Below are 22,308 nucleotides of genomic sequence, written 5' to 3' on the forward strand. Positions count from 1 at the left end.
CTTAGACAATCTCTGTGTTATTGATTTTTGGGTTTTAGAGAAATTTGGTACTGAGAAATCGGATTTTCTAGAGAAATTGATATGGAAGCTTCAATATTTAATTAAAAATATTCTTGAATTGCCAAAAACAAAAGGGGGCCAAATCACAAACAAAATTAGTTATTATTCTCCACAAATCAATGGAGTTAAAAATGAAATATTTTTAAGTTTTTAATGTTCAGTAGAATTTTGTAAGGTAAACTATGAACATTTATGATTTTGCCCATTTTTTCAGATTATAGGCTATGAAGCCCCGATACCCGACACGATACCGATACGATGCGATACTGATACGGCGATACGGAAAAATTTGAAAAATTCCCGATACGATACGGCTGGGATACGTTTAAAATATTAAATTTAAAATTAAATATATAAATGCGCAATATATAAACATTACTAAAATTGATGATAAATTACCATTCAAATTACTCAAAATGAGCAAACAAGTGACATTTACATATTCCTTCAAAAAAAAAAGTGACATTTACATATCTTAAGTTAAGTACTGTTATAAAAGGACATCATTAGTACTATCCAAAAAAATCATCATCAGCACTACCCAAAAAGGACATAGTTTAGCTATTCATAAAGAACATCATAGTCCAACATTCACTACTTAAGAGGAAACACGGATTGTATCGGTCTCCTCTCCTCCGTTTACATCATTAAAGAACATTGTAGCCTCCAACTCCGGTTCATCTAAAGATAACTCAACTAATTCAATTCCAACTCCAACATTAGTATGCACATAAACCAAATCTTCAGCCCTTTTTGGATCCATTTTATTTCTTTTCAAAGATTGAATAAAAGAGTAAGTACTCCAATTTCTCTCAGAACATGATGAAGAACATACCTGAACTCCTTCACCAGCAATTTTCAATAAGTGAAATCTCGCTATAGAGTATGAACTCCTCACCTCTTTTTGACAAAAGTTGCACCTCCAAAGCTTGTTTCCACCTGCAGAATCATTATTCTGCACAACAGTGACAAATCTCCATAGTGGTTTACTATCATCTTGGGGTTCTTTTGAAGCAAACAAACTAGTAACACTTTCTTCTATTGGAGGCATAACTATTAACAAAAGAAACAATAATAAAACATTAACAAGAGGTTCGTATTATAAATAAAAAGAAAAAATAGAGAACCTGAGGGAAGAGAATAGAAGTAAATAGAAAATAGAGCAGTAGAGAGAAGAGAATCAGAGTAGAGAACCTGAAGATGTTGATGGGGGGTTTTGTTGTTGATGTTGAGATGGAGCAATCGGCAGGTAGAAGGACCGGAGGAGATCAGGAGAATCGCTGACGGTGAGAAACTCAAAATGAGTTTCATTCCAGATCCATGTTTTTTAGAATGAGGGAGACAGCTGCACTTCCACTACTTCTTATTGCTTATTTTATTATTGGGGAAATATCCACTTTGGTCCTTGAATGAGTGACGAGTAGTCACAATAATCCCTCAATGTATCGAAATAGCAAAATAGTCCCTGATTGTGCACTTTGTTAGTCAAAATAGTCCTTGATATTAAAATATTTCGTTAATATTGTCATATTAGTCCTTCAATAGACTTACTTATTGTCATATTAGTCCTTATACGTATTTACTTATTGTCATTTTAGTCTTTATATCAAAAGAGTTATTGTGAGTATTAAGGGGTTATTTAAGCTTTATGGACTATTTTGACTAACAAAGTGGACAATCAGGGACTATTTTGAAATTTTGATACATTGAAGGACTATTGTGACTACTTGCTACACATTCAGGGACCAAAGTGACTATTAACCCTTTTATTATTATTCTTCTTATAAAATGTAGTCTGTTAAGTAAAAGCTAAAATAATAATAAAAAATAGTGTACACGTATCGAATGATGTATCGGTAAGTTTAGCCGTATCGGTTGTATAAGTTAGCCATATCCGATACGTATCGGTAATTTAAATATTTTTTAAATTAAATTAATTACCCAATACTTCTCTGATACGCGTATCGGAACGTATCGAGACGTATCGGTATTGGATACGTATCGGATACGATACTTCGTGATTTTTGGAGTATCGGGGCTTTGGAGATTGTAGGGAATTGGATTGGAAACATATAGAAACCATATGAATTTGGAATAGAAGTGGTTTTGCAAGCAAATGAACATGTAGTTTATTTTGTGTTTGAGAATTGAAAAATTGGGAAAATAGAATAATTGAGAATAATAGATTTTGATGTTCAACCATGGAGAAAAATGAATCAATATGAATGGGTTAAAACAAAGATTTGGGTTCTTACTCCCATATGCATGCGTGAGAGAGAGTGTGAATAGTGATGGAGAATAGTGTAGAAAAAATTCAGTGTTGGCAGTCTACCATAAAATTATGCTCCTCTTATGATCTGATGGTGATAAAGCAACTTTCCCATGATGGGAAGCAACTAGCCTTTCCCAGGCTAAATCTCACCGTACAAGTGTTGTTACTATGACATGTTTCGTGTGTCAGCATGACATCAACTTAGACAAGTCACAATGTCAAATGTGACACATCAGCACCTCCAGTAGAATTACTTGACAGATGAAACATTTTGACTTACCTTAGACCATTCAAGCAATTTGATATTTCGTAAATTTGTATCACCAAATTGTCAGACATTTGTAATTTTAGGATCTAAAATAGTGATTTACGAGGATTGGTTTTGCCATCCAAAAAGGTTTGGCGGCGCAGTTTGTTGTCCGCTTGCCTTCTATTCAAGTGTAAACAAACATTATAAAGATAGCAACCCAATGTGGATTCGAGGTTTTTACTCATAATTTGACAAATCTTAGTTAACAGAATGGTCATGCTAGTCCATGATCTAAAGACATTGTTAAATGAGTCTATAAAAAGAAGTTTTGTTTCGAAAATATAAATCAAATACTTATCAAAGTAACTAATATACAATTTTCTATGTAAAAGTTACCTTTTATGTTTGTGATTATTTTTGAAATGCCACTGCATAGTTAGATTATAATTTAAAAATATATTTTGTTGAGAAAACACTTCATTTTATTGTATAAAACAACTATACTAATAGCAACGAATACAAGTCCAAGTTTAAAACTCAAGTTTTTTTTTTTCTTCTGAATGTTTAAAACTCAAGCTGAAACCATGATAATTTGTCTTTGATTCCACTAGCAGTTTTTTGTTTTGTTTTGTTTTGGACTTTGCAAAAGTGTAGAAAAAGGAAAGTTGTCCTAATAGGAAGAAAGTGTTTAATATGTTTAGAGAGATCTGCACTGTATCTTTACTATGTAAAATTTACTTACAAGTTACACCAAAGTAAGCAAAAGTTGAACAACTTTACATGAAAACCTAAAATGGAAAACACATCTATAGGCCTAATCCTACTTAGTTGACTGAATCTAGCATCACATTCACATTTTATAAACTATGGTTTATACACTATCGAACCTATATCATCTCAGATGTCTCCGTCTTCTACTGCCAAAGATCAACCGATCTTTGGCTTTAGAGGGTAGAAACAATGAGGATCTGAACTGTGAGATATCATACATCCCAAATCACCTCTTTTGTGACAATACCAAACCAATGAAGGCTACAATTCGGGCAATTATTCCATTCAAAATGAGTACAAGTAGACAAATGAGCCATTCATTGAGATCATAACCACTGTTCATCAGTGAACTACAACGAGTTATCAACCATACTCCAGTGTACCTAAAAAAAAAAGAATCAGATTGAAAAATTTATATGGAAAACTTCTAAAGACCATGAGAAATGCATATTGAATACTAATAGCATTCAATAAACTTCTAAAGAAGTTTTAATTATGTGCATTCCATGTCATATATCAAACCATCTCATTATATAGAAGTTATGAGTTTTCTCAACATGATGTTGTTTCAATCTTGAAGAAAAAATATGGCCTCAATTTTTAGTCATAGGTATTTGTTTGAGTAAACAACTTAATTAAGTACTTATGTACAAGTCATAGGTATTTGTTTGAATAAACAACTTAATTAAGTACTTATGTATAAATTATTTCTATAATAAAAGATAGAATAATGTCAAACAGTTTCCATATAAGCTAAGCTATTTTCATTTGCTATCATGGAGAGTTTATGGAAATAAACTCATAACAGCTCATCGATATGTCATAAGCTGTTTCTATAAGCTCTTCTAGATAGTCTCACAAATACTTATATCAGTAGATAAACTCAAACAAATCAATTCAAACAGACCTATAGCACAAACAAATTATTAGATTTCAAAAAGTGTAAAAGATAACAGGTGAGGAAATCAATGTAGAGTTACATAAATTGATGTGTGCGTGTGAGCGCGTTCGTGCATATGATTTTAGATTTACATGCATGAATACATTCTCTCAGTACTCCAGCAGAAGGAAAACTAAACATACCTTTCAGCATTTGCAATGATAAAGGCCTCCAAAGCCCATTTAGGATAGCACAATTGTACTAAGATCTTCATAAATATAGTATCTCTATTCTGTTTAGCAATGAGAGTCATAACAACAGGAAGAAGCACTGACCACTACGAGAGACAGAAAGAAGGAAAAAAAAATGCAGTTATTATAAGTAACAGCTTGTAAGAAAATGTGTATGTAGATGGAGTGAGTTTATTGCTATGATAATTACCAGCTGAGCAGGACTAGGCTGAAAGAAGATGGCTAATGCATAAGCCATACCAGTGACACAGTACACCAAACAAACCAAAACTATATAATTGCTTCCAAAGGTTGACCTTGGATTACTTAAATAATAGAACATGGAGAGGTAAACTACAGGTTTGATGATTGTACTGAAAAGATCAATTGTATCTTTTGCTAGAAAATGGGCTAGACTGCTTATCCCAGCTGCACTTTCCCTCCAGTATTGTAACTTATCCGTAGTAAACGATCTAAGTGCTGCAATCTTGCAAAGTAGAGCTGCACATATGCATTGTATTTTAGAGGATAGACTAATTAAAATCTTTCATTATCCAATGATGCATAAAATAAGTCTCAAATTTGAGTGTTATTTGTTAAATGATGCAACTTTTGTTCATCACGTGTCAGCTCAGCGGTACGAGTTTGATCTTGTAATCTTAAAGAATGAGGTCTAAATAGACAAATTTTCCTTTTCTATTTGGGGGTAGACTTGTAACAAAAGTTTGGTATAATGATATCAGCACACTGATACTCAAATAGAATTTCAAACTTACAAACAGAAATAACTGTGTATGTATAGCCAAGGGACCCAAATGTTTCATCATTTACTTTGGTAAGAGTTCCTAAGATAGCACCGGCCACCAATAAAAGGAGATAGTCAATTGCTTGTAATTGTGCTTCTCGAAGCAGCTGCTTACTAACCCTGAAAAGAATTAACTAATCAATCTAACAGGCTTGTTAACCGTGTGTGTGTGTGTGTGTTCTAATAATGGATTTTGTACCGGCCAACGAAGTATCTGTATTGTTGGGCTACATTAGGAGTCTTTCGGTTAGATAAGTCTTTTGTTCTTGAGAAGATTGCTTCTATATGATCTCCTTGGATCCTAATATTATTCTTCAAATCCTCCCAAAACTCTGTGAAAAAGGATTGATCAGAAGTTTCCTCAGTACCCTTTGACGTAAGAGTTGCATTTGTGGTAGCGGATGAAGGAGTGGCGATTTTATCAGCCAAATGAAGCATATCTGGTGGTACTGGGTATCCGTTATGAAGCATCCATCTAACAGGAAGTGTTTCAATAGTTAGACCTGAAGTTGGTTTCTCTAAACCTTCCAGAATATCAATAAAATGGTCCGGAGGATTAACGCGATCCGGTACAGGGATTCCAATGCCAGCAAAGTATTCTTCTACTTTTTTCACTGGACCATGATATGCTGTAAGACCACCTTTTGCTAGAAATACTATATCATCAAACATTCTAAACAAGGTATAACTGCAATGCAACAGAACAAAATCAAAATATAATAAATGACGGTATATAATATAGCTTAGAATGTTTCATCAATACAATGAAGGTGGAGGAAAAAGCATATTACCTTGGTTGGTGAAGTACCATGCAGATGTTTACACCTTCAAGAGCTTCACGACGAAGCGCTTTAAGAAGTAAACTAGAAGATGCGCTGTCCAAACCAGTTGTAGGCTCATCTAAGATTAATAATGAAGGTTCCATCACCATCTCTAGTCCTACATTTACACGTTTTCTTTGCCCTCCGGATATGCCTCTCTTCTCTATTGTCCCAACTAGAGAATCCCTTACTGGCTGTAGTCCTAAGGACTCAATCACCCTTTCAACAATCAGAACCTTATCTGGTTTCGACATGTCTGCAGGGAGCCTACAGTGTTAAGAAACAGAAGTTTAAATGTGGTAAACAATTAGATGAGGGTAGAAATTAAAAACAGCATATATGATTGCTAACATACTAAGCAGCAAATCGATATTTGCAATGAATTATATGTAGATCATGGTTATCAGTATCTTACGATACATGCGAGTCACATCTTGATTTGATAGAAAATTGAACTCAATTGACACAAATCACTAGGATGTATCTATTATGCTGATGAATTTCATCTTGAATTCCAAATTCTTATGATGAATCCTGATTCACTATGATGAATATCAATTCATTCTAATGAATCACTATATAAAATTAGTATAGACAGCTACATTTTTTGTTAACTTTTTTATAGATGTAATAAAACATACATATAACGGATTAAATAGAAGTCAGATTCAAAGAGTAGCTTCTGCAAGGAAAACCAGATACCTGCATCTTGCGCTGAAACGGAGATTTTCCTCTACTGTCAAGTTTCCATGTACAATATCATCTTGTGGCACAAAACCTGTAATTTTCTTATAAGAGTGAATGGATTCATTTTTTCCATTAACTAGAATTGAGCCTGACATGGTGCATCCTCTTGCTTTTCCAGCCAAAGCTGAAAGAAATGTGGTTTTTCCAGCTCCTGAGGGTCCCATAACAGCAGAAACTCGACCAGGCATGATTTTACCACTCACACACCTCAGTATATGTTTGTTTTTACCCTTCAATGTTAGGGTTAGATTATTGAAAGCTACCTCAATAGGAGGTCTTGTGTTTACTTCCTCACCTTCACCAGCCATTGAAATTAATCCCGAGAATGTCAAGTTCTTGTTTTGTTCTTGCTGAGCTTTCTCCTTCTCAATTTGACCATAAGCATACCTTAAAATTTGGCTATGAGTGTGTAATTTTTTTCCCTTTGGCATTTGCTTTTTAATGTTCTTGTCACCAATCTGAAAATCAAATCCTTCATGTTCATCATCCTCAATGGAATTCATAATTTTAGTAAGATTGCTAGGCTCCTTAATTTTGCTTGGTGGATCTGGAGGCGTTGATGGAAATAGGGGTCCGTGTTTCACAGATTTCTTGCGTGAAAAGGTTCGAGACAGCTGCTTTTGCAGTCCCTCTGAACCTTTTTTAGCCAAATCTCTTGCTTGTTTCCATCTTTCGCGAGCCTGTACCGTTTCTCTTACGTGTTTTGCTGCAGCTTCTCTTGATTTAGCCTTTCTTCTTTCTCTAGTAGCTAGCACTTGATCAGAACAGTTATAAATGAAGATCAGAAGAGTACTCATAGCAACCTACAGGAGAGAAATAATACCAAATTTGATGAAAGAATGGTACGAAACTTTTTTACTAATAAAAAACTTGATAGAGCATATAAAACCTTGAATATTTTTCAATGTTGTTTGACAAATGAAGCAAAAATGAATAGAGACTCAAACAAAAATGGTTTCATAGAATGCTAGATTGGAATCTACTTACAATAATCAATGCGCCGTAAGCATGCATGTTTTGGGTTGCTGTTTCTGGATTACAGCTACTCAAACTGGAGCATGCTTCAAAAATGAAAAAAATACAAAGTAAGGTTTTGATGTGATATTGTTTTCATCAAATAACTATGTAGAGCATGTAACTGAATGCGATAGTTGAACCATATTGCTAATTACTAGTAGATGATTTGATGAATCTTGCTAAATTTATCCTGCCAGTTATGCTCTCATGTCTACACTCATATTGACGAAATTAAAATACCATGTAAAAGTTTATCCTGCCAGTTACACTGACAGTGCACCAAAATTAATCTTAAATTTATTTAGAAAAAGAAATTAAAACTTACGATTTTGATGAGTTGAACCCATCCTGCAGTAATATCTGAAATGGGAGAACATGATACAGGTTAGTATGATAACAATGGAGTTCTTCTAGGGACATTATCTTTTGCAAGTTAATAATACCCTTAATACCCTTTATCGCAAGAAACTTTGCTCGTCGGAGAAGGACAGTATGATCCTGGAGAACAGAAAATATTACTATTGTTGACAACACCAGACCAAATATCAGCACTACCACAAGTATGATTTGTTTCTCCTGCAGGAATTTGGTAACCATAACTGCAAATTCAAATTTTTGATACATCAAATTAGTTATTGTTGCATGCCTAAGCATTAACAAAACAACTCAGAAAAATACAAAGGAACATTAGAACTTACGGATCGCATACTCCGGTTGTTGGATTCAGTTTTGCAAGTGGACAATAAGAACCAAGTGGACATGCTTCATTAAGAGAAGAAAATAACAAAAGTTAAAAACATTATACGAAGATAAAATAATAAGATGCATAAGATACATACTTACTTATCATGCAAGTTAATCCTTGAGGACAGAAAAACCCTTCACAACAAGGTTGACAATCATCAATTCTTGAAGGAATGTCTTTAATATCCTTTTTGAGATCAATTCTCTCGTCAGCAATACAACTCCAGCCGGGTTCACAACCAGAAGCCCATGTAGTCAAGTTGCAATTTATGTTAGGTTTCACATAACTTGCAGATGTGCCTTGTTGTAGGAAAAAACTCTGAAAGTAGTACCTTATTTCAGCAGTGGTACACATTCTGTCTCTAAAATCACCTGTCAAATTAAATCAAAATGTACTTAGGAATTAGTATACTTCTGTAGGGTATGCATGGTTCAGGGTAATCATGTAAGCTGGACTGTAGTATATAAACACAAGTTGTATTTTGTAAACCCTAAACTTGAATAATAGAAAGTTACTGCAGTCGGAGATGTAGGCACAATCGGCCAAACTTTGTGATCAAATGTCGTGTGTTTTTTGTTTGTGTTTTCCACATGTTTTATTTTGAATTGATATTGCTATTCTAACACTTTCTTAAGTAAGGCCTCATGAAAAATAATAGTATATAAATGAAACAAAAAAGAATGGCTAATGTATTACCAATATATACCTTTTTGCTTAACACAAGCATCTACAAAGTCCAACTTTCCCTTAAAATCAAAGGCTTCCTCCCAATCTTTATTCCTGAAAGATGGTCAATTAATTAATATCTAAGAGTCTAAGACAAATGTGACAAATTAATTAATTAAATTATGAATATATAACACATACACATCCTTTATGCAGAAACCTAAATCTTCCTTGATGTTTCTTGTTAAAGTGGTAGTAAGACCTTCAAGCTCTTTGTAGATTTCTTCTGTGTAAAGAGAAGGTGCTAAAGATTTATCTTTATCTGCACATTGAATCTGTGGTGGTAGTAGCAAACTTGTGAAGGTAAAAATGGACAAGAATAAAATGTGAGAGACCAATGAGGCCTTCATCATCATTCCATTCATTTCCATTGTAACATCTTGTGAAGGTATTTCTTGATCATGAAGCAATGCATAATGTGCCATGAATTGTTAACATGGTGATCAGAAAGAAAATAAACAAGGAATTAAAGGATTAATGCAGGGTGGATGCAGAAATTGGAGTGAAAGAATTTGATTTTGTTGATTGGTGTTTTTTGGTCAAATTGAAAATGGTGTGAAGAAATGGCGGAGAGAAATGAGAGGCTTGATTGAAGGATGTGCATGAATTGGAGCCTTATTGCTTCAGCTGATCTCAAAGTCAATTTCATTTTATTATGAGGAAAAAATGTTCTGTAGTTTAGGCCACTATATGGAATATATACTGCTATATATAATTAATTAATTAGAATAATTTAATTTTTTATGTTATATTGATTCAAAACTACCTGAATAGATTTTAAGTTTAAGGCGTGTCAACTAAATGGTAAGAGCTTGAATTTGTAACCTCAAAGTATTAGTATATGGTTTAAATTTCACCTAAGTTGTAAAATGTTCATTAATAGCATCGCCATTATCCAATTTATTTCAAGATAAACATTTGATTTTAAAAAAAATACTATCCGGTTTATTTTATACCATTGTGACTCAGTTACATTTTAGAGTGAAGATCAATTTTAGTCATTTAAAAAAAACCGTAGAAATTAATTTGGACACTGTAAAATATAAAAGCTACTTTTAATCCTTAAATAAAAAATTGGGACAACTCAAGAAAAGAATAATTATGTCTGGAACAATAATCAAAAAGAGATAATTTCATTTACAATAAAAAAATGTTAATCAACAAATTATTCATGAATAAATCAAATTATTTTTATTATTTTTCTTTTGTATTCAATCAAATAATTGCAAAGCAAGATTATTCATATAAATATCAATTATCAAACACTCATTGAACACATCTATAAAATATATAGATAGATGTATCATATTAAAAATATTAATAATTTTTTTTACACCAGTTTTAGCTTTTTGAAAGCAATTAGACGAACACGCTTTTTTTCTTCTCAATTTAGATATTTTATAAACAAATATTTATATTTTAAATAATAAATGAATAAATAAGTAAATAGGCTCTTCCTTCCTTCTTTCCATAGAAACAAGGAAAATGGAGGGGGTCAAAAAAAGAAAGAGGACCAATTTTTCCCAATGGTCACTTTTCATTCCAGAAATACAGGGTTTGGTGAAACACTTAATTGAACTACTAACGTGTAAGGTCAAGGATGCTTCCCTATCTACTCCCTCCGGTCGGGTAACAAAAGTTAATGTGTCTGGTTAAAAATTCAGTCCAGATATATCAACTTTTTGTTGACCTAATTTTCTCTTATAAATAGGACCGGAGGGAGTATTTATTAGTTTGGTGTACTTTTGTTGTTTTCTTTACCTTTTCAGCCAACTATCAATACTACGGTAAAAAATTAAGCTAGTAATTCACACTTCACCCACAGCCTTTGACTTGGAAATTAGATAGAATACCCTTTTTCCACGTTCACAATAAGTTTATTTTATTTTATTATTATCTAATAAAAAATAAAACAATTACTACTACTGTTGTTTTTCCGCAACAACATGTATTTATGATTTGTTCCCTCAAAAAAAAAAAAAATTATTTATGATTTGTGTTAACATCAACCTTAACACACGTCATGTCTTCCGTATATCACGGGTGCAATGCTTAAATCCAAAACCAAAACAAAACACCCTTCCTCTTTGAGGTTTCACACAGCAAGCAACAATTCTTCCTTCACCTTCTTCTAATAATAATAATCAAACTTCATTTTTTTCTTTTGGTCCTAAACTTTTATTTTCACTATACTACTTTTTTTTTTTTTTTTTTAAATTAAGGTCACCGACCAGGTCTTGTTCAGCTTCTCTTCATTCTCAAACGAAGGAGGATCCTCACTACATCAATAGGTCAGGTTCAACTTCATCAATCTCTCCTTCTTACTATTTTTTTTTTACTTTTTTCCTTTTTATATAAATTCCTTGGAGCTTTTAATTTTGGGTTTTATATTTGTTTTTAGTTATGGTTGTCTGAATTTCGAATTGTTGACAGGTCAAATTGGGCTGCTTTTGATTCTGATTCTCAAGTTGTTCGATGATATAGTTATTTGATGCAAGTAGGTGTGTTGAATTTAATTTCACAAGTTTTCGTGTTGATTTTCAATGTCTACTTCATGCCGTGTGTTTCTCAAGTTTCTTGTTTTCCTTATGAAAATGCAGTCTGGTCTGGTATTATGAAGTGTTTTCCATTCCACTCTAGCGATAAGAAAGATGAACCTAAAGGCTTGCAATCCGCGTCTGGTCGTTCTGACAGTTCCACATATGTTGACGTTGAAGGTAGAAGATGTGGTTCTGAATTGAATTCTCAGGATGTCTCGGATAGTGGCAGCGTGGAATCCCTGAGGAGGAATGCACCTCCTAATATGTCCCAAAGACCTAGTAATCTTAGAGTGTTTACTGTCTCTGAACTGAAATCGGCCACGAAGAATTTCAGTCGATCGGTTATGCTTGGAGAGGGTGGGTTCGGGTGTGTTTATCAGGGAGTAATTAGAAGTGTAGATGACCCATCTACAAGAATTGAGGTTGCGGTTAAACAACTTAGTAAAAGAGGAGTGCAGGTAAGGGTTTCCCTTATGTTATACTAATCAGTTGCTCTTTCAATATTAGGATAAGTTTTGCCATCTCATAGTGTATAGTAAGTTATTCTACTCTGCTGTGTGTATTATCTGTTTTATGATCATATAATAAATAATTGAATACGTTAAAAAAATGCTATGAATTGTCACACTCACATAGGTTGGTTAAGGTAGACATAGTCACATGTTTCAATAATATTTTCTCTTAGAGTATGACTAAGATTTGTTGATAAGTAGAAAGACACTCTCGCTATGCGTCTGCCATTTGGGCTTGGCCCATTCATTTGTTGGGTTTCGACTAGGGTCTAGGAGTACTGGAGGTGCCTGTGGCTAAGCCCTCCGTATTGCTTAGGGGGTAAACTTGTAAAGTGAATTGTAGTATTTAAACAAAGTTTTGCACTCTATATAACTCTAATTTTCATTGCATGATAGAAAAGTACAATGACCACTCTGGTCACAGAGACGCCGGCATAATTGGCCGAACTTTGTGATCAACCGTTGTGTTCAAGTGACTTTATCAGCTTACTTTAGAACTGGATTTCCCATTCTTCAAGATTTTATGGATTAATAATTAAAAGTTTCATGTTTTTACACCTTGTTATCCTTACTTGAGGCATGAACATTTTTGTTGTCAAGTGAGTTATGCAAGATAGGAATCAGGTGTTAATCTTGTTACTTTACTTTTGGTTTTCAGGGGCATAGGGAATGGGTGACAGAAGTGAATGTTCTGGGAATTGTTGAGCATCCCAATCTTGTGAAACTAGTGGGATACTGTGCCGATGATGATGAAAGAGGAATCCAACGACTTCTGATTTATGAATACATGCCAAACAGAAGTGTGGAACACCATTTATCTCACCGAGCAGAGACTCCTCTCCCATGGAATAGGAGATTAAAAATAGCACACGATGCAGCTCGTGGATTGACATACCTGCACGAGGAAATGGATTTTCAGGTATAGGTTTATAGCATAACGTTTCCTAAATTCCTATTCAATTCAATTAAGTGTGTTTGGATCTATGGCAGTGAAAATTGTTTTTGATTGGATCCTACCCGAGGAGCCAAATTTGAATACTTTTGAACATATTTTATTTACTATTCAGATCGGTGAAGTTGATTAATGTCGTGCTAACTGTTTGCACATTGTTTAGATAATTTTCAGAGATTTCAAATCTTCAAATATCCTTTTGGATGATCAGTGGAATGCAAAGCTATCAGACTTTGGGTTAGCGAGACTGGGACCATCAGATGGACTAACTCATGTTTCAACAGCGGTATATATTTTTATTAATCTATAATTTTGTCGATACAGATGTTAAGATATTGTTAACGTATAGGGAGATGTAATTGCTTTGTATATTTTCTAGTGACTATTTACAGCTGAGTGATAGCAACAAACTCTTCCTACTAACACACCATCGCTTATTAGTTGAAATTCAAACATGTCTCACTAAAGCATTTGGGTCCCACCTAAATTTGGTAGGACTCAGGAGTTTTAAGCAAAAAAATGAAACTTGTTAAAAAAAACGTGTGTAAGAGAGTGTGTTACTAGCATTTTTATTGCTTACATACTAATTACCAACCATTTAATTACCAACCATTATAAGTGGAATCCAGTGACTCAGATACACCACTTATGTTCAAATTGCTGTTTATGTTCATCAGGTTGTAGGAACAATGGGGTATGCAGCTCCTGAATATCTCCAAACTGGACGCCTTACATCAAAGAATGATGTATGGAGCTACGGTGTTTTCCTTTACGAACTCATTACTGGCAGGCGCCCTTTAGATCGAAATCGCCCCAAGGGTGAACAAAAGTTATTGGAATGGATAAAGCCATACCTATCAGATACAAAGAAATTTCAACTGATATTGGATCCAAGACTTGATAAGAAACAAGTTATCAGATCAGCACAGAGACTTGCTACGATAGCTAACCGATGTTTAGTTAAAAACCCGAAGAATCGGCCAAAGATGAGTGAGGTTTTGGAAATGGTGAATGGAATAGTAGAATCATCATCCGACTCTAATTCGCAACTACCCTTGAAGAATGTTTCGCGAATAGAAGTTTCTCATGAAACTGAAATGACGAACACAAAGAAGCGGGCCATGGATCAGAAGCCTACAGAAAGTAATTGGTTATTTAGGTTGTGGAGACCAAAGCTTATAAGAACATGAAATACACAGTGATTATTGAGCCTGAAGTGAAATGGTTGTCAGTTCAGATATAGTTTTAAATTGTTACAATTTACTTATGTCTTATAATTTTACCGGTTACATTTAAAAGTCCTTAGAAGTTTTGCAGAGTTTAACACCAAACACACAAAATGCATGGATGGTTCTTGCATGGAAACAACAACAACAACAACGCCTTATCCCACTAAGTGGGGTCGGCTACATGGATCAAATGCCGCCATAATGTTCTATCAAAGACCATATTTGGATCCAACTCATTGACCTCTAAATCTTTTCTAATGGTTTCTCTAATAGTTTTCTTAGGTCTTCCTCTACCTCTTTTAACCTGACTCTCCTCCATTTGATCTACTCTTCTTACCACGGCGTCTACGGGTCTTCTCTCTACATGTCCAAACCATCTAAGCCTATTTTCTACCAACTTTTCTACTATAGGTGCTACCCCCACTCTCTCTCTAATGATGTCATTCCTAATCCTATCATGTCTAGTCTTACCACTCATCCAACGCAACATCCTCATCTCCGCTACGCTTACTTTACTCTCGTGTTGGCTCTTAACCGCCCAACACTCCGTACCATACAACATTGCCGGTCTGACTGCTGTCCGATAGAACTTTCCTTTCAGCTTAAGTGGTACTTTCTTATCGCACAAAACACCTGAGGCTCTTCTCCATTTCAACCACCCAGCTTGAATACGATGATGTACATCAGCTTCTATTTCTCCGTCATTTTGTACTATGGACCCAAGATATCTAAACCGTGTAACTTGGGGTATGATATGATCTCCAACTTTCACCTCTAAGGTAGTCCCACTTCTCCTTTTACTGAAGTTACATTCCATATATTCCGTCTTGTTTCTACTCAGGCGGAAACCGTACGCTTCTAAGGCTTGCCTCCAAGTCTCTAGCCTCCCGTTTAACTCCTCCCTCGACTCACCAAGCAAGACTACATCATCTGCAAAAAGCATACATCTCGGTGCTAACTCTTGGATGTGTTCCGTCAGTACATCCAAAACTAAAGTAAAAAGATAAGGACTTAGGGTTGACCCTTGGTGCAGTCCTATTGTTATGGGAAAATCTCCGGTATCCCCATCCTGCGTCCTCACACTAGTCGAAGCCCCCTCATACATATCCTGGATAGCTCTAATATAGGCAATCCTCACCCCTTTCTTCTCCAGGGCTTTCCACAAAATCTCTCTAGGTACTCTATCATACGCCTTCTCCAAATCAATGAAAACTAAGTGCAAGTCTTTTTTATCCGTCCGATATCGCTCCATCACGCGTCGAAGTAAGTAGATCGCTTCCATAGTCGACCTCCCAGGCATAAAACCAAATTGGTTATCCGTAACGTGAGTCTCTTTTCTTAGTCTTCGCTCAATTACCCTTTCCCATAACTTCATGGTATGACTCATTAGCTTAATTCCCCTATAATTCGCGCAATCTTGTATATCCCCCTTGTTCTTATAGATTGGAATTAAGGTGCTTCTTCTCCACTCGTCCGGCATTTTCTTCGTCCTCATAATCTCGTTGAAAAGTTTTGTGAGCCACCCAATTCCTCTATCGCCAAGACTTTTCCACACTTCGATAGGTATGTTGTCCGGCCCAACTGCCTTGCCATTACTCATCCTTTTCAACGCTTCTTTCACCTCGTGCTCCTGAATCCGACGATAATAGTTATAGTTTCGGTCCTCCTCTCTGATGTCTAACCTGTTAGAGTCTGGTAAGATCTCATATCCTTCGTTAAATAAGTTGTGAAAATACTTCTTCCATCTATCCTTAATATCTCTCTCTTGCACCAAAACTATACCCTCTTCATCCTTAATACACTTCACTTGGTCCAGGTCTCTTGTCTTTCGTTCTCGTCCCTTCGCAAGCTTGTATATAGATTTCTCCCCCTCCTTGGTACCTAAAGATTGGTATAATCCTTCAAATGCTTGAGTTCTCGCTTCGCTCACCGCCTTCTTAGCCTCTTTCCTAGCTATCTTATATTTATCCCAAGTTTCGGCATTTTTACACTTAGACCAATCTCTAAAACAATCTCTCTTGATCCGAACTTTACTCTGAACACTGTCATTCCACCACCAAGATTCTTTACCCCTAGGTCCAAAACCTCTAGATTCTCCCAATGTCTCTTTTGCCACCTTCTTAATCTCATGAGCCATCCTCTCCCACATATCATTAGCGCTTCCATGTGGTTGCCTGAAACCTCCCTCTAAGATCTTGTGTTGGAATATCCTTTGTTTGTCACCCTTTAAATGCCACCACTTGATTCGCGGAGCCCCGCTACGGTCTCTTCTCTTTGCCCTCCTCTTAACCCTTACATCCATCACCATTACTCTATGTTGGGTAGTTAAGCCCTCTCCCGGTATGACTTTACAGTCTAAACAGATCTTCCTGTCTGTTTTCCTAATGAGAAAGAAATCGATCTGAGAACAAGAGGCCCCACTCTTGTAAGTGATGAGATGCTCCTCTCTTTTCCTAAAACACGTATTTGCTATTGTAAGATCAAAAGCCGATGAAAAATCTAAGATGGAATTTCCCTCCGCATTTACCTCCCCGAGACCATACCCCCCATGCACGCCCTCGAAACCTCTCGAAACCCTCCCTACATGCCCATTCAAATCCCCTCCTAGAAAAATCTTTTCTCCTAATGGAATATCCTGAATTAATCCTTCTAGCTCCTCCCAAAACTTTACTTTAAGGTGTTCTTCTAGTCCTACCTGAGGTGCATAAGCGCTAATTACGTTAAAGGTGTCTTGTTCCACTACACACTTTAAGGCTATAATCCGATCTCCTATCCTTTTAACATCCACAATATCTTTCTTCCACTCCTTATCCACAATGATGCCTACCCCATTTCTCGATCTAACTTCGCCCGTGTACCAAAGCTTAAATCCTGAACTATCTAATTCTCTCGCCTTTTTCCCCATCCACTTAGTTTCTTGTAGGCACATAAAGTTAATCCTCCTCCTAGTCATAGTGTCTACTACTTCCATAGATTTACCCGTAAGAGTACCTATATTCCAAGTTCCAAAACGAATCCTACTCTCATGAACTAGCTTCTTTACCCGCACCCGTTCACGAAGATGTGGGAACCCTAGCTTATTTTTCACTACATCCAGGCGGCGATGCAGCGGCCCTTGCTCATTTGACACTGTACTCGAGCCATACAGCGCGTTGCTTCCGGGCAACGACCTAGCATTCACACTATTTCGTATTTGGTCCATGTCATAGAGATTCGACAAAGTTTTACGTTGGCTGTCGAGGCCTAACACAACCCTCTCCATTTTACCCGGGCTTGGGACCGGCCTTGGCAGGATTGTGGTTCTTGCATGGAAATTCAGTTTTAAATCCAGGGGAGAAAATCTTATCCAGAATTTGCATAATCCTTGTGCTGTTGTATTTTATTTAATTTTGATCCCTTGTATGTAAATAAGCTATTTTTTTATCCATAATTTTGTCAATACAGATATTGAGATACATGCAGGGATGTAATTGCTTTTTATCTTTTCTAGTGACTATTTATAACATTTGGGTGATAGCAATTACCAACACACTATCTCTCATTGGTTGAAATTCAGATCATGATGCGTAGTCATGCTTCGGTGACCGTTCGATATAGAAATTAAATCTGTTTTTCTAAAATGTGTAGTCATGCTTCGGTGACTGTTCGATATAGAAATTAAATGCGTAGTCATGCTTTGGTTGAAATTAAGAGTTAAACAACTAAAATTAAATCTGTTTTTCTAAACCGTCTGATCAAGATCAGACGACTAACAATATTTTGAATGTGTGAATGCAGGAAAATAAAAAATAGATTCCACGTAAGCATGTGAAAGCTCATAAATTTATGACACAACAAAATAAATAAATAAAAAATTAAAATTACCAAAACTAATTAAATATGGGTAATCAAAAATGTATTTTATATTCTAAATCATTAAGTTAATAATAAAATAATCAAACTGTTTTTGTCATTGGTATTGAAATTAAAATGAAATGAATTATTTTTTCTTGAATGATAGATCAAAATTCGTAGATATATGATAAAAAAATATTTATTTATGTACATATGAATTGTAATGTAGTACATAAATAATTCTTACGAGGGGATTGTAATCCAAACATTTTTTTCGGGAAGGGAAGGATAATTTGTTGTAGGTTTTTTGCTTTTGAGCAAGTGGAGCGTACATTATTATATTATAATTAAGCTTATTTTAAAAGGATGAGAGTGTAATTTACTCAATAAAAACAAAAAGAAATAAAAGGTATGAATTCGCTGAAGAAGCAAAAAACTGTTAAACCCTAATTTGATAAAGAAAAAGTTGTGTTGAAATCGCTCAAAGAGAAGAAAATGGAAGGTAAAAAAGCATCTTCTTCAGGTGTTCATCCAGGTTATTTCAATGCGTTCTATGCGTCAATCCAGAATTTGAAGAAGGATAAGAATAATGATGTTCGTGCTCCAATTTGCTGTATGTTGGGTGCCATAGACAGTGGCAAAACCTCCCTGCTTGATTGTATGCGAGGACGCACTTATCATCATGGTAAAGTAATTCATCCTCCTCTTGATTTTACCCGAACTAATGCTGCCACATATGTGATATGGAGACCTGAATATCCTGAAATCAAACTTCCTGGTTTACTCTGTATCGATACACCAGGCCTCCCACTCTTTACTCATTCAAGGTCTCAGGCTGTAGCCCTATGTGATATCGCAATTCTCGTTGTTGACATTACTCTAGACTTGCATCCAATAACTATTGAATCACTCGATCTTTTACAAATGTGGAACAAAAAGTTCATTATTGCCTTGAATCATATTGACAAAATTCCTGGATGGAAAACATCTCCCAAAGCTCCTTTGTTCCGTCAAGCATTTAACACCCAGTCTTCCTATGTTCAAACTAAGTTTTCTTCTAGGTTCAGACAGATTGTTACTCAGTTCAAACAACATGGGATAGAAGCTGAGATGTTTCATGATAACAAACTAATTGGAGAAACTGTCAGCATTGTGCCTACATGTGCAATAAGGTAGGTACCAAAACCATTATCATATATATGTTTGCGTCTTTGATATTATTTTACAACTAAATTCATGATTTTTCAGTGGTGAAGGACTCACAGATATCAAATATGAATTGATTGAGTGGACCCAGAAAACCATGCTTGACAAACTTACTTACACCACACAAGAATTGCAGGTTATCACTTCACGTTCAATGCTTTTTCAATGTTTAACCCACTCTACATACATACCTATTCCTTATTTGTTTGCCTTGTGGCTACCAGTGTACTGTTTTGGATGTCAAGCTCGTTCAAGGCCGTGGAACCACTATCAATGTTGTTTTAGTTAATGGTGTTCTTCATGTTGGAGATCAAATTGTTGTATGCGGAACTCAGGCAAGCATTTTATTTTTTATTCTAACTTCATTATCTTTTAATACCTACCCTCCACTTCTTACTAATCAAATTTCTGTTCTAGGGCCAAATTGTTACCTCAATTCAAGCTTTATGGACAGCTCCTCCACATAAGGAACTTGACGCTGAGGTATAATTTATATCTGCTGCATTTTATTTATTTATTTCAGTATCATTTTTGTTGCTTTAAAGGAAAATCACAACTTAGATGCATAATTTTTCTAGTATGCATGTGAACAAGATACCTCTTTTGGGTAGAGTTTATATACTTTTGTTGATTCGGTATTATTAAAGTATGGTTTTGGAAAGAAAAATACATTTTGAAATTTGAATCAGTTTTAATCATCGCTAAACCATTGGAAGTGAAAGGAAGCGACAACATTTGACATTTTTAACATTGTTCTTAACATGAAGGAACAGAGCTTAAAAACCTGTAGGCCATAAATAGACGCGTAGTTCTTAATGTAAACTTTATCAATTCTCACTCGGATGATACCCTTGCAAAGACATGCATTCTTTGTAAGAGAACTAACTCTGGAACTCAAAGCCATTGCTTAACGTCTTTAAAATGACAGTAAACTTTCTGAGTAAGGTTGTGACTGAGAGGTGAACTAATTCTGGAACTTGAAGCCATTTGGAAGTTTAGGCGAACTCAACTAGTAAGCTTGTAAGAGTTACATTCTTTAAAAGCATCGGTTAGAAGTAATATCCGTGTAACCAATATATAACCCAATAGCCTATCCTCATCCATGATTAATCTTTAGCTCTTAAATCCATGACAAAACAAATGACCATGATAAAGTAGTAGTTTTATATTACACTTATTGAGCAGTTATGATATTCTGTCGTTTAACAAAACAGGCCTTAACAATGAGATTCAAGGCTAAAAACCTTGTGAAATCTTGTATCCTAAATAGCACAAGTAGAATTGAGTTTCACAATAAGATCGTTTAGTTTGTAATCCAGTACATGTTTGGCAATTAGTGTGTTTTCATGTGATTTAACTCACTTTTCTGCTTTATGATCTCTTAAACTCTGCTTGACGACTATGCCTAAAACATGTGTCTTGTTCTGCTAGTGTGTGATTGCGTGCAACCAGGCTTCAAGCCATGAAAAAGCATTTGTTTTAATGATGTGTTAAAACTTCAAAATCAACTGTTGGGACATGCTCGTATTTGATATTTTATTTTATTTTTTTGAAATTCTTTAACCGGTGATGCCTCTTGAGATAATGTTAATATTTTCCATAAGCCAGAAATTCTCCAACAAGTATAGTCGTTCATACTTCATGTTATGGAGGGTTATTCAAGCATATAAAGTATGCCAATAGACAAATAATTTCTTGCATATAAAGTAACTGGTGATCCCTCATTGATGTATGCCATTGTCAATTGGCAATTGGCAATAATATGTTCTCTGTAATAGATTTGTCTTCTTGCTAAGTAATGGTGGTCTAATTTCAGGCACATTATATCTGTCACAATGAAATCAAAGGTGTGAAGGCTGTCAAGATCATTGCCCAGGTAATTCTTCAGGATATTGACTTCTTTATGCCTTTTTAACTATGTCTTTCTTCATTCTAATATTTTTAAATGTTTCGAGAACTAAAGTTTTGATATGATTTTCGTATAATATTTCAGGGGCTTGAACATGCTATTGCTGGCACTGATTTGCATGTGGTGAAGCCTGGCGATGATTCAAAAGATAATATCGGTCATGAGCAGGAATGAAAGGAGTGTGAGGGTGTTTATGTACCAAGATCGCTAGAGGCATTACTGGAGGTTTTGAAAACTGAAAACATTTTGTTGGTGCTATTAAGCATAGCCATTAACCCATAGTGGCCACACTAAACTAAAATCCTTTCACGTCAACGTGTGGCAAATGTTTCAATTTTGAGAGAACGCTTTGATCCCTTTACCTTATTTTCGTAATTCATTTTAGCCACTTATTTTTTTATAGGCACTGTAGGGGTTTGTGTTAGTTTGGAGGGTTTGAATCCAAAATCCTTTGCTTACTTCTTTTACGGTGTCCATATCAACTCACCAACCAAGCTGGTTAATTGAAGAACTATGATGGAATAAAAAAAAGTATTAATTAAGTGATTGAACTCGAGTGGTTATGAGCTTCCACCAGAACGAAGAACGAATCGTTTGGAAGCACTAAAGCTTGATTGTAGAACAATTTTTTGCTAAACTTTACTTACCCTATGGTCGAACTCTGAATTACTATAGGCCCTTCCCCTAAGAAATCTGGAGTTAACACATAATTGTTTTTCTTTATTTAATTTAACTATTTTTTTCTCAACTTAAATAGAATTACATTGAATCTTATATAAATTTTAGGCTTAAATTCATTTTT

The 22,308-nt window shown here is 35.2% G+C and overlaps 3 protein-coding genes and 1 long non-coding RNA gene across 11 annotated transcripts; 2 read left to right on the top strand and 2 right to left on the bottom strand.

Annotated features, from left to right (window-relative positions):
- Nucleotides 1-435: 435 nt before the first annotated feature.
- Nucleotides 436-1,394, bottom strand: LOC146910537 (uncharacterized). The gene is made up of 2 exons (XR_015019279.1): nt 1,255-1,394; nt 436-1,113 (listed from the first exon to the last, which is right to left on the bottom strand). It is a non-coding gene; the product is annotated as an uncharacterized LOC146910537 (long non-coding RNA).
- A 1,853-nt stretch (nt 1,395-3,247) lies between these two features.
- LOC146910538 (putative white-brown complex homolog protein 30) lies at nt 3,248-9,981 on the bottom strand. Of its 2 annotated transcripts, XM_085726389.1 has the most exons (14): nt 9,466-9,981; nt 9,305-9,378; nt 8,697-8,969; nt 8,552-8,615; nt 8,306-8,452; nt 8,179-8,213; nt 7,824-7,897; nt 6,792-7,639; nt 6,060-6,356; nt 5,468-5,956; nt 5,240-5,388; nt 4,675-4,964; nt 4,437-4,570; nt 3,248-3,736 (listed from the first exon to the last, which is right to left on the bottom strand). In XM_085726389.1, the coding sequence occupies exons 1-14, from the start codon at nt 9,747-9,749 to the stop codon at nt 3,580-3,582; spliced, it is 3,315 nt and encodes a 1,104-aa protein (XP_085582515.1). In that variant the 5' UTR covers nt 9,750-9,981; the 3' UTR covers nt 3,248-3,579. The 2 variants fall into 2 exon arrangements, 1 of the variants encoding a protein (XP_085582515.1); XR_015018965.1 differs by lacking the exon at nt 3,248-3,736 and having other exon boundaries at nt 4,439-4,570; nt 5,295-5,388; nt 9,466-9,891.
- A 1,409-nt stretch (nt 9,982-11,390) lies between these two features.
- LOC146910539 (serine/threonine-protein kinase PCRK1-like) lies at nt 11,391-14,668 on the top strand. Of its 7 annotated transcripts, none has more exons than XM_085722941.1 (6): nt 11,391-11,620; nt 11,758-11,825; nt 11,925-12,322; nt 13,035-13,295; nt 13,492-13,614; nt 14,006-14,668. In XM_085722941.1, the coding sequence occupies exons 2-6, from the start codon at nt 11,816-11,818 to the stop codon at nt 14,516-14,518; spliced, it is 1,305 nt and encodes a 434-aa protein (XP_085579067.1). In that variant the 5' UTR covers nt 11,391-11,620; nt 11,758-11,815; the 3' UTR covers nt 14,519-14,668. The 7 variants fall into 7 exon arrangements, with proteins under 7 accessions (XP_085579067.1, XP_085579070.1, XP_085579065.1 ...); XM_085722944.1 differs by having other exon boundaries at nt 11,758-11,821; XM_085722939.1 differs by having other exon boundaries at nt 11,391-11,615.
- A 4,116-nt stretch (nt 14,669-18,784) lies between these two features.
- Nucleotides 18,785-21,906, top strand: LOC146910540 (eukaryotic translation initiation factor 5B-like). The gene is made up of 6 exons (XM_085730857.1): nt 18,785-19,563; nt 19,640-19,733; nt 19,822-19,932; nt 20,015-20,080; nt 21,414-21,473; nt 21,591-21,906. Exons 1-6 carry the CDS (start codon nt 18,887-18,889, stop codon nt 21,678-21,680), a joined length of 1,098 nt encoding a protein of 365 aa, XP_085586983.1. The 5' UTR covers nt 18,785-18,886; the 3' UTR covers nt 21,681-21,906.
- The last annotated feature ends 402 nt before the right edge of the window (nt 21,907-22,308 follow it).

Source organism: Medicago sativa, chromosome 7 (genome assembly GCF_051527215.1).
Source record: "Medicago sativa cultivar Bolivia chromosome 7, Bolivia_mono, whole genome shotgun sequence".
Lineage (NCBI taxonomy): Eukaryota > Viridiplantae > Streptophyta > Magnoliopsida > Fabales > Fabaceae > Medicago > Medicago sativa.